We start from the raw sequence: 12952 nt of genomic DNA on the forward strand, positions 1-12952 counted from the left end.
GAATATGAAAGATTGATTCAAAGCATGCATAATCATCCCATTAATAAAACCAAATACAAATGACAATGTTTAAAGCATACAGTACTTAGACAAACAAGAATAAATTATAAGAATGCAAAAATGGTAAAAATGGCATAATGATTGCCTTCATTCAAATGAACAAGCCTTCATCTCTTGATTGCTCTGCTAGTTCAAACCGGTGGGAAGCTTTATCTTTGAGCTTCACTCGACTCTGCATGCACCGGCATGGGATTTGTTGCAACATTTGGCCTCACTGGTGTGAATGTAACTGCCTTACTGTCAATCAGGTCCTGGACCTTGTGCTTGAAAGCCTTGCAGTTCTCTATTGTGTGCCCTGGGGCACCCATGTGATACTCACAGTGAGCATTGGCGTCGTAGCCTGGAGGATATGGCGGAGTTGTAGGTGTTATCTCCTTCAGAACAATTGCTCCATCCTTTAGCAGGAAGGGAAGGATCTTGCTGTATGGCACTGGCAAAGGATCGAAATGTCTTTCTGACCTCCTTGCCCTCTGCTGATTAGGTTGACGTGGTTGTGGAGCACGTTGTTGTTGATTCTGATGTTGTTGTTGGTAAGGCGGTTGTTGGTAAGGCTGCTGATATTGTTGTTGATATGGTTGCTGATATGGTTGCTGATATGGTGTCGGGACGACAGCAGCAACCTGATCATAAGGCATAGGAGCATACGGGCGTGCCCTATATCCTCCTCCTCCCATTATGGCATTGGTTTGACCTTCTGGCTTCTTTGGGAGATTGGGATATGGTTTCTTCATCCCACCTGAAGCATTAGCAGCGCAAGGTAGCTTTCCCTTCTTGATTTGGCTTTCAATTCGTTCTCCCACGGAGACAACCTCAGCAAAAGTTGGGAAACTGGATCCTACCATCTTTTCCATGTACTGGGTATGCAGGGTTCCCATAAACATGTCAATTAGTTCTTTGTCAAGGAGAGGAGGTTGGACACGAGATGCTAGCTCTCTCCAACGCTGTGCGTATTCCTTGAATGACTCGTTATTGCGTTAAGTCATGTCTTGCAGTTGGGTGCGGTTGGGTGCTAGATCAGTATTGTACTGATAATGCCTGAGGAATGCTTCAGCAAGGTCTCTCCATGATTGGACCTGACCTCTCTCTAGTTGCATATACCACTCCAAGGATGCCCCACTGAGGCTATCTTGGAAGTAATGAATCAGGAGTTGATCATTACTGATGTGGGCAGCCATCTTGCGACAGTAAGCTCTAAGGTGTGTTCTTGGGCAGCTGATCCCTTTGTACTTGTCAAAGTCCGGGACTTTAAACTTTTGCGGAATCACCAATCCTGGCACCAGGCACATATCGACAGCGTCCAAACCGGGAGTAGTGTGAACCTCCAAGGACTTAAATTTTTCCTCCAAAGCATGGAGTCTATCAACAGCTGGGTCTGGGAGACCTCCAACAGCAAGCTTGGCGGGTTGTGGCATGAAGAAGGCGTCATATGGATCTTCATCACCCATCAGGGATCCATGGCGAGCAGATGTAGCAGAATGCTCGTGGGGATTCATGTTGACCATGGGAACAGGAATAGGGATCGGTCCTCCTCTCGGTTACCATCAAGGTCAGTTACTCCAGGGATGCTAAGTGATGGCGATCCAAACTCGGCAGCAACTTTCCTGGCTTCAGCGTTAGTCTCAGCATCCTTCTCCTTCTGGGCTAAGAGTAACATGGTCTCAAGCAGACGGTCCATCTTTGCCTGCATGGAGTCAATGTACGTTCTCATTGAAACCTGGTTAGCTTCAAGCTGTTCAAGTGTCATCTTGTAGTTGCGGCGTGTCTCGTACCGGTGTCGAGTAGTCAGCGTTACTGGACAAAGGGAGAATATGGTGTAAGTTTTTTGTTTCTGGGAGATGATATGCAATGCATGTTGATGATGTGCAAATGCATGAAATTCTATCATGTTTTTCACAAAGGAATACAGACTCAAAGTCGTTCATACGTTGGGTACATCAGGATAATAAGAAGAAACCCGAGTTTCTCTGATTACAAGAAATTCCCAAAGGTAGGTTCTAAAGTTATGTTTTCAAGGAAGAAACTTAGACTCACGGATCAAGTTCAAAACTTCCTCGCAATGGTGGGTTGGCCACATCGTGATGGGAGTTCTGAAATGATCTAATCTAAGTGGGATTCTCGTATTGTTCGAACAGGGTGTAGACCCTTCGGTTCAATACTACACAATCACCAATCGTGAAAACAAAACTTGGGTTTAAGGTGAGGTCCCTAGAGTCACGGATCGTGTTTAAAACCTCCCCCACAATGATGGGCTAGCCATATTGTGATGGAAACTCCAAACAGATCTACTCTAGATGGAGTCTTCGTATCGTCCCAATGAGGTGTACACTCCTCGGTTCAATACTACACAACTCCGGGTTCTAAGTTCTTCTCGAAGCTCGGGTATGGAGCTTATCTTACAACAAACATCAAGCCCCATATCAAAGTATCAAGGCAAATTATATACAACACAATCAATCAGAATACAATACAGAGAAATAAACATGGGAGAATAGAATATCTTCCAGCAGTCATAGCAAAATCAGACTAAGTTAGGCTAGACTCTCTCTTGCTTGGAGCAGGGTCCCCAGCAGAGTCGCCTGTCGCACCTCAAAAAATGATGATAATGCGATCCCTCGCGATAGGACGCGGAAAAAATGTTGTTCGAAACAGAGTCGCCACCGAACTTTATTCATTCCAATGAAGGAATAGGAAAATATCGAGAAAACCTTTAAAGATAAGAATAATGGTCGTCGCAACCATATTCGGGTTTGGGAGTCGATTACGCAAGGGGAAGGTATTAGCACCCCTCACGTCCGTTGTACTCAACGAGAACCTCTTAGTTTGATTTTGCTATTTGACTGTTAATTGAATATTATTCGCTTGCTTCGAGTGATTGGAATTGTTGATAGATATGGATGAAGACCTCAGGAGGGGTAAAATGGGAGGTTTTTTATTAGTGTGCTCGCGAAGATACAGCAATCTCCTGCCTACGTATCCTTATGGTGCAATAAGGAAATCAGAGCATTCGTAGTTCGGGCTACTACGAATATTTGGTGTGTTTTGTTTTGATGGACGACTGTGTAGGTCGGCGTTCTAATGGCTAAACGCTGGCATGTCTACTCTCGGGGGAGGCTCTAGCACTGGTTTGCTATGCGCATTAGAAAGGATTGACAGTGTTCTTTTGAAGAGGTTTTGGTCACGCGGGGGTGACAAGTTGATTTGATGTGTTTGGGTTTGATTGGTTTCGATCGCTCGGGGGCGAGAAGTTAGGTTTGATTTGCTAAGGTGTTTTTGGTTTGGTTTCGATCGCTCGGGGGCGAGAAGTTAGTTTGATTTGTTGGAGATGTTTTTGGAGAACGACGAAAGATTGAGCAATGTGGTGTTCACCAATCGTCCAATTCTTTCGAGGAATAATAAGGCGTCCGCCTTTTAGTCCCTTTTCATTCGAATTATTTATTGAAAGCTTGTTTGTGGATGTTGAATACGCACGGTAGTGAGGCGTACGCCCCCTACTTGCTTATTCAAAGAATAATGAGGCGTGCGCCTACTATTCCCTTATCCAAGTTTATTTAGCGTGTTTTAGTCGGACGTCGATAATTTGTGCAATATGGCGTTCACCAATTATTCAAATAATCGAGAGATGGTGAGGCGTACGCCTCCTATCTCTTTTATCATCCGAGGTTTAAATTGCAAAAGATATGTTTGGATGTTGGACTGGTAAGTTTTGATCGAAAGATGATTTGAGTTTATTCGATTGTAGTTTTGAATTGATGACGAAGATTCGAGCAATGTGGCGTACGCCGATTATTCGAATAATCGAGAGATAATGAAGCGGATGCTCACTATTCTCCTTTTCATCTGAAATATGGAATTAAAAGGATTTAGGATTTGTAATTGATTTAGAGGATGTGATTTGAACTTGTATGATTATTAGGGTTTTATTTGAATGACGAAAATCCGAGCAATATGGCGTACGCCAATTATTCGTATAATCGAGAGATAATGAAGCGGATGCTCACTATTCTCCTTTTCATCCAAAATATGGAATTAAAAGGGTTTGGAATTGGTAGGAATGATTTAAAATATTATGATTTGAAGTGTTATGGTTTGAATGATTTGAATTTGGAAATTATATTTGATTTTGAAAAGTGATTTGAAATTGTGTGGTTTAAGATTTAATCGGGTGACAAGAACTCGCGCAATATGGCGTACGCCAATTATTCAAGTGCTTGAGAAATAGTGAAGCGTACGCTTACTATCTCCTTTTCATCCCAAGTTTATGTTTGAAAGAGAAGATTCTTTTGAATTTGAATGGTTTGAAGAAATGATTTGAATTTGTGTTGATTGAATAAATGAATTTTATTTAGTGTATTATTTCATCTACTCGATTAATCAATAACCAAGTAGGTTTCATTGTAAGGAAGCCCAAGAGTAAGCTATGTGAGGTTGACGGCGATACTTTAAAAGCAATCGACTTACAAGAGTGTTTTAACATGGGCTCGATATTAATCGAGAATTGTATGATGTGCTTTTTGAAATTGGTTTGTGTTGGATGATGAATTGAAATAAAATTGCAATTGAAAATGATTTATGAAAAGATGATTTGTGAAATAATTTAGTTTGAAATAATTTGAAGTTTGTGATTGGAAGAAGCTAATCAAAGTCTTTTTAACAAAATTAATTTATCAAAATTTGTTTAAATTGATTAATTAAATTAATTAAAATTAATTATCAAAATTATTTAATCAAATAATTAAGTTAATTACAATTAATTAATAGAAATTAAACTAATTAAATATTTTGATCAATTAATTAAATCAAAAGAGAAAGAAAAATGGGTATTAACATTGATTTAATCGGTATGTGTCGGTAAAGATGTTCTCGAAACCGGTTTGAGCATAAAGACCATATGATTGATGTCCTATGCGAGGTTGTAACGCGGTGAAAATGTATAAGTTAATATATTAGAACTTTGGGCGGCATAACGGCATTGAATTACCGAATCCATAGTTTTAAGAAGAAATTTGATTTAACATGTACTGAACTTAAATAACAACAACTCAGAGTAATATTTACAAAGCAATTTCCATGATTAAGACAAACAAGTAGTCCAATGATTTTGCAAATGAAACTATTACAGGGATTACTGCAAATTAGCAATTTCGAAATCAAAACAATGTTCTCAACAAAATGCAATCCAACAATTCTAAAAATCAACTAAAGACCAAAACAACCAAAGCAAATCGATTCCCAAAATACCAATTGCAGTAGTGTCATTCTTAAACCGTCTCAAGTATAACAACATATCAACAAAACTCAGCAAAAATCAACATAACTATAAATTAATACAACTGATAAACTAACAGAAATTTTTTTAGCAATGGTTCAGCAGAAAATACCCAAAGTCGTGTAATCGTTCTGCTTCAATGGTGGTTTGACTTGTGGCACGGATCGGTACAACCCTTTTCTGTATGTTTTTTCTTCTCTCGAAGCTGACTAACCCCACCTCACTGTATTTCACGGCTGATGACTTCGGCTAAAGCGAATGGGGGTCAATCGGCTTAGCTTCATGAACAAATAGCTCCAACGATGGTAGCTTGTTAACCTTCGGTTCCGAGTCTTAACCGGACCGTTTCCTGCAAAAAACGAATAAACCCACCAACAATACAATTGGACAATACTTTGCTAGCTCGAGATCATCCGAAACAGAATTGAAATAATAGACTTTCTTGCTGTTCGAGTTTGTGGCCGTTGAAGGTGGGTTATAGGTGACGGGAGCTAACGGCGGTTCGCGGTTTTGTGAGCGGAGGGTTTTGTGAGTGAAGATGAAGGTGACAGTGGCGAGAGCGATGGTCGAGGGTTTGCGATGAAACCGTTTTGGGTGTTTAACGGAGGATTTATGTTTTGATGGTGGTTTAAGGTGATTGAAGGAGCTTTTGCCGGTGGAGTGAAGGTTTGATGGTGAGGGCGCGGCGGTAGGTTATGGGGCGATTTACACGGAGGTGGAGCGATTTGAAGGGTTGATGGAGGAAAATGGGTTTGACGGCGGCAACGGTGGATGGTGAGAATGAAGGCGGTGGATTCGCGAGGGTTTTAATGGGAATGGAGGTTTGTGATGGTCGAGGGTGGACGATGAAGATGGCGGAGGCGATTTGGGGTGGTGGTTGAGGAACAGTCGAGGGTTTCGTCGGAGAGGGTTTGTTGGTGGTGAAGAATGTGAGGAGGATTTCGGTGATGGTGAGCGAAGCGTTTTTGTTACTGATGATGAGAGTGAGAGATTTGGAGAGTGAGCGTGACTGAGGTGAGAGTTGAGCGGGTTTTCTAAGAGAGAGTGAATAGCAGTGTTGAGGGAGTGAGAGCGTGAGTGAGGTAGTTGTAGTGGAGAGTGGGCGGAATGAAAATGAGAGCGTGAGAATCCGTTAGAGGGATTTTGTGAGGGTGAGGGACGCGTGGCAGAGAGGATGAGAGATTTTTTAGAGATTTTTTGCTGATAGATCCGTTGGGAGTGGATTGAAGAGGATCCTAGGAGATTTTTTTTATTTCTTTTTTTAGTATTTATTTATTTGTGTTTTTTTTATTTAAGAAAGAGAATCCAATGCAAATATATACATATTCTCATAATTATTAAATACCTAAATAATAAAACATAAAAAACTAATTAGTATTTAATTAACACAAATTTTAATCATTTTAATTAAATAACTACACAAAACATTGACCCATCAAAAAAATAAAAACCGGGTGCAAACTTGTTCGGAAAATTGAACCGGTCACACTAAGATTATCAGGACAAAATATATTTATTAAAAAATACAGTCTTTTCCTCAAATTTTAACGATTCAACCGATTTATCTGTATTCTCAAATGAATTCATTCTGACTGACATTTTGGGTATTATTTATGATGCAAATGTATGTAATGGTATGCGTATGATGCAAAAAATAAAATGAGATCGATTGTATGAAAAAAAAGAAATTTTAAATATTCCCGGACAAAATTGGGGTACGACACCTATGGCTTAACCTGTGATGTCAGTACCACCTCCTGTGGTTCATGTTATTCCTTATATCGAAGAACCTGTTTTTCATGCTGACTAGAGCAAAACTATTGGAGTCTATGAAAGAATGGATGAGTTCCAAGATCAGGTTAAAGCCATGCAGAAAGAGATTCAAGCTTTGATGGGGAAAGATCTGTTTGGGAAGAATGCTCATGATTTGTGCTTAGTCCCTAATGTGAAGATTCCACACAAGTTCAAGGTTCCAGATTTCAAAAAGTATAAAGGCAATTCTTGTCCTCTGAGTCATCTGGTGATGTACGCTCGTAAGATGTCGACTCAGACTGACAACCATCAATTGTTGATCCATTACTTCAAGATAGTTTGACTGGTGCTGCTTTGAAATGGTATATGGGGCTCGATAGCACTCAGATCCGAACCTTCAATGACCTAGGTGAGACGTTTGTTCATCAGTACAAGTATAATATCGACATGGCACCAGATAGAGAACAACTTTGTGTATGTACCAAAAAGATAAAGAAACTTTCAAGGAGTACGCGCAAAGATGGCGCAAGATCGCTGTACAGGTTAGTCCTCCGTTGGAAGAAAAGGAAATGACAAAGTTGTTTTTGAAAAAGCTGAGTCCTTTCTGTTATGATAAGATGGTTGCAAGTGTGCCTAGTGATTTTACTAAGATGGTAAATATGTGTTTGAGATTAGAAGAAGGTGTTCGTGAGGGAAGATTAAAAGAAGGTGGTTAGAGTGACAGTTCCAGAAAGTACGGGAGTGGGTTACCCAAGAAGAAGGAACACGATGCTAACTCTATCTCGCAAGAGAAACATATGAGACTTCCGAGGAACAGTCAACGTCATCAACACGTGGCGTCCGTAACCCCAATTATTAATTCTACTCCGGTTGTTCGAGTAGTACCGAGTTATCAACTGCGTTTTCAACAACGTACAAATCAACAGAATCAACAGAGTCGTGCCCAGAGGCCTGCATAATTTGATCCAATTCTAATGACCTATACAAAGTTATTTCTTGCTTTAATTCAGAAGAATTTGGTACAGACAAGAACTCTACCAGTTATTCTGAAAGAGCTTCTGTGGTGGTATAAACCTGATCAACATTGTGCATTCCACCAAGGAGCACCCAGTCATGATATTGAAAATTGTTTCGCTTTGAAGTTGAGGTGTGAAGGTTAATGCAAAGTGGAATTTTGTCTTTTGAAGACTCTAGTCCCAATGTACAAGCTAATATGTTGCCCAAACATGGCGGTGCAATTGTGAATATGGTCAAAGGATGTCTATGAAAGTACCGAGTTTTTGACGTCAATCTGATTAGAAGATCCTTGGTTGAAATGCACGTAACTTTATGCGAGTTGAGCTATTATGAGCATGACCATACTTCTTTCCATATTTGTTCCAAAAATCCACGAGGATGTGATGTTGTTAAAAGATAAGCATGAGGTGAACGACATAGTCTCCCGTTTCAATATCCTAGAACCAGTTGTAATTGCATATGATGGTCAAAATACTGATGTTTCTCCTTGGTTATTCGTTTGGCGTGTCCTACGCCTTACGAGTCTGATAAAGTTGTGCCTTACAAGTATAATGCTACAATGGTGGAAGACGGTAAAGAGGTGTTTATTACTTCTTTTTCTTCTGTCATAAACATCACTGATGTAAATGGGGTAACCTGAAGTGGTCAGATATTTGCTTTTGTAGCTCCTAAGATAACTCAAGATGTGGTAATAGAGAAATAAAATTAAGAGAAGACTCCTGTTGTGCAAACCAACCAATCCAGCAGTGTGATTCAGAATGCTGATCAAGATGAAATGCCGAAATTGATTAAGAAAAGTGATTTCAATGTGGTAGACCAGTTGTTGCAAAATTTGTCCAAGATATCCGTATTATCTTTACTGATGAGTTTAGAAGATCGCCGAGAGGCTTTGCAGAAAGTCCTGGAGCAAGCTTATGTGGACCACAACGTGACGATCGATCGATTTGATGGGATTGTGGCCAATATTACCGCATGTAACAATATGAGCTTCAGTGATGAAGAGTTGCTCAAGCAAGGGAGAGACCACAATTTAGCTATGCACATCTCTATGAATTATCAGGAAGATGCCATGTCTAATGTGCTGGTGGACACCAGTTCTTCTTTGAATGTTCTACCTAAGACCATGCTATCTACGCTTGCTTATTAAGGTGCTCCGATGAGATTCAGTGGAGTTATTGTGAAGGCCTTCGATGGCTCAATGAAGACTATAATTAGGGAGTTTGATCTCCCAATAAAGATAGGTCCGTGCTTATTTCAGATCACTTTTTAAGTGATGGATATTCATCCCGCTTACAGTTGTCTCTTAGGACGTCCATGGATTCATGAGGCTGAGGCAGTAACATCAACTCTACATCAAAAGTTGAAGTTTGTAAAGAATGGGAAGTTAGTGATTGTGGGTTACGAGCATGCCATGTTGGTGAGTCATCTCTCTTTATTTTCATACATTAATGCTGACGAAGCTGAGGGAACTTCGTTTTAAGATCTTTTTGTTGATAATATTGTTGTTAAGAAGAATGAGGAATCTATGTCATCCTTGAAAGATGCCCAACATGTGTTGAAGATTGGTCAATCTGCTAAGTGGGGACAAGTTGTTGAGCTTGTCGAGAACAAGAATAGAGATGGTTTGGGTTTTTCACCCGGTGCAACCCAGAGAGATTTGAAGCTAATTCAAGAAGTGTTTCACAATGCTGGCTTTATTCATTCTAAGGATCTGTCTGCTGCCGCAATCTTAGAAGATGATGAAGAACAAGAAGCGCCAAACTTTGTGACGCATGGATCGATGTGCCAAAACTAAATTGTTTTAAAAATCCTTTCACTATGCCCAAGGTGAAAGTGGATCTATGTGAGCTTTGTTTTAAATTTTCATTATCATTAATAAAATGTTATTTCATTTATCCATATTATGCTTTCTCGTTTTGCTTTTTCTGAAAAATGGTAACATAAAAAACAATATAATAATCACTTTTATATCTGCATCACAATGTGCATTTATTTTTTCATATTCTAAAATCAATCATAAAATCATTGTGCAAATTAATTGTTAAACCCATTGAAAACAGTGACCTTATGCCCTATCCCAACTTTGAATTCCCTGTGTTTGAGATGGAAAAAGAGGATGTTGAAGAGATTCCTGATGAGATTTCTCGGTTGCTTGAGCACAAAGTGAATGCCATTCAGCCTTATAAAGATTCATTGGAAGTGATTAATTTGGGTTCGAGAAGAGCAAGAAAGAAGTCAAGATTGTGGCATTGCTTTGTCCATATGTTAAGACGAGGAAGGTAGAGCTTCTTAGAGAATATGTGGATGTCTTTTCTTGATCTTATCAAGATATGCCAGAACTTGATACTGATATTGTAGAGCATCGATTACCATTAAGGCCAGAATGTCCGTCGGCTAAACAGAAGTTGAGAAGAACTCACACTGGTATGGCTGTCAAGATTAAAGAAGAAGTGCAAAAGCAGATTGATGTTGGGTTCCTTGTTACTTCTGAGTATCCTTAATGGGTGGCCAACATTGTGCCCGTTCCAAAGAAAAATGGTAAAGTTCGAATGTGTGTTGATTATAGAGACCTGAATAAAGCTAGTCTAAAAGATGATTTTCCTCTACCACACATTGACATATTGGTAGATAATACATCTAAGTTCAATGTTTTCTCCTTTATGGATGGATTCTCCGTTTATAATTAGATCAAGATGGCAATCGAGGACATGGAAAAGATAATATTCATTACACCCTGGGGAACATTCTGCTACAGAGTGATGCCTTTTGGTTTGAAGAATGTTGGTGCAACGTACCAAAGAGCCACAACTATCCTTTTCCATGACATGATGCACAAAGAGATAAAATTCTATGTTGATGATATGATTTCTAAGTCGAAGACTAAAGAAGATCATGTTGAGTATTTGTTGAAGTTGATTCAGCAGTTGAGAAAGTTTAAACTCCGGTTGAATCCTAATTAGTGTACTTTTGGTGTCCGGTCAAGGAAGCTATTAGGTTTCATTGTCAGCCAGAAAGGTATTGAAGTAGATCCTGATAAAGTCAGAGCTATTCGAGAGATGCATGCATCAAAGACAGAAAAGAAAGTCAGAGGGTTCCTCAAGCGCCTAAATTACATATTCAGATTCATATCTCACATGACTGCCACATGTGGGCCAATATTCGAGCTTCTTCGCAAAGATCAAGGTTGTGTTTGGACAAAGGATTTCCATAAAGCTTTTGAAAACATCAAGGAGTGTCTGCTTGAACCTCCTATCTTGTCTCCTCTAGTGGAAGGAAGACCGCTGATTATGTATTTAATTGTGTTAGAAGAGTTCATGGGTTGCGTGCTTGGACAATAGGATGCAATCGATAGAAACGAGCATGCCATCTACTATCTGAGTAAGAAGTTTACAGACTGTGAGTCTCAATATTCCATGCTTGAGAAAACTTGTTGTGGTTTATCCTGGGCGGTCAAACACTTACACTAGTATATGATCAATCATACCACTTGGTTGATATCCAAAATGGATCCAATCAAGTATATTTTCAAAAAGCTTGCTTTAATTGGAAGGATTTCTCGTTGGCAGATGCTACTATCTGAATATGATATTGAGTACCGTACCCAAAAGGCGATTAAAGGTAGTATCATCGTAGATCATTTGGCTCACCAGTCGATCGATGATTATCAATCAACCAGGTTTGACTTCCCTGATGAAGATGTTATGTACTTAAAAGTTAAAGATTGTGATAAGTCATTGCCCGAAGAAGGGACAAAGCATGGATCCCAGTGGGGTTTAGTGTTTGATGGAGCTATTAATGCTTATGGTAATGTAATTTGGGCAATCGTTATTACTCATAAGGGTTCTCATATCCCTTTCACTGCAAGATTGATGTTTGATTGTATAGACAATATAGCAGAATATGAAGCTTGTATCATGGGTCTTGAAGAGGCCATTGATTTGAGAATTAAAATCCTTGATGTGTATGGGGATTCGACCCTAGTGGTTAATCAGATTAAAGAAGAATGGAAGACTCGTCATCCTGGCTTAATTCCTTACAAAGATTATGCAAGGAGGTTGTCGACTTTCTTCAATAAAATAGAGTTTTATCATGTACCTCGTGAAGAGAATCAGATGGAGGATGCTCTGGCTACTTTGTCTTCTATGTATAAAGTAAATTGTTGGAATGAAGCACCCAATATCACGATTATGCGCCTTGATAGGTCTGCTTACGTGTTTGCAGTAGAATAAGTCACATATGATAAGCCTTGGTATCGTGATATTTAGTTTTTCCTCCAAAGTCATGAGTATCCGCTCGGGACATCCAGCAAATATAAGAAGACTTTGAGAAGATTGGCTGACAATTTCTTTTTGAATGAAGATGTGTTGTACAAGAGAAATTTTGACATGGTTTTGCTCAGATACGTGGAGAGATACAAAGCAGGCGTGTTAATGCAAGAAGTTCATGAAGGATCCTTTGGTACTCATGCCAATGGATACACAATGGCTAAAAAGATGTTAAGGGCAGGTTACTATTGGCTGATAATGGAATCTGATTGTTGTAAATATGTGAAGAAGTGTAATAAATGTCAGGTTTATGCTGGCAAGATTCATGTGCCTCTGACACTTCTCAATGTTCTTTCATCTCCATGGTCTTTCTCTATATGGGGAATTGACATGATTAGTATGATCGAACTCAAAGCCTCAAGCGAACATCGTTTCATTCTGGTAGTTATTAATTACTTCACCAAATGGGTTGAAGCAATATCTTTTGCTAATGTGACCAAGCAAGTTATGGTCCGATTTATCAAGAATCAAATTATTTACCGATACAGTGTTCCAAGTAAGACCATTATTGATAATGGGTCAAACTTGAATA

At 39.4% G+C, this 12952-nt stretch overlaps 1 protein-coding gene across 1 annotated transcript; it reads left to right on the forward strand.

The window, feature by feature from the left end:
* The first annotated feature begins 11598 nt into the window (after positions 1-11598).
* Positions 11599-12324, forward strand: LOC127130964 (uncharacterized). Its single transcript, XM_051059913.1, has 2 exons — positions 11599-11904; positions 12025-12324. Exons 1-2 carry the CDS (start codon positions 11599-11601, stop codon positions 12322-12324), a joined length of 606 nt encoding a protein of 201 aa, XP_050915870.1.
* Positions 12325-12952: the final 628 nt, after the last annotated feature.

This window comes from Lathyrus oleraceus, chromosome 3 (assembly GCF_024323335.1).
Source record: "Lathyrus oleraceus cultivar Zhongwan6 chromosome 3, CAAS_Psat_ZW6_1.0, whole genome shotgun sequence".
NCBI classification, from domain to species: Eukaryota; Viridiplantae; Streptophyta; class Magnoliopsida; order Fabales; family Fabaceae; genus Lathyrus; species Lathyrus oleraceus.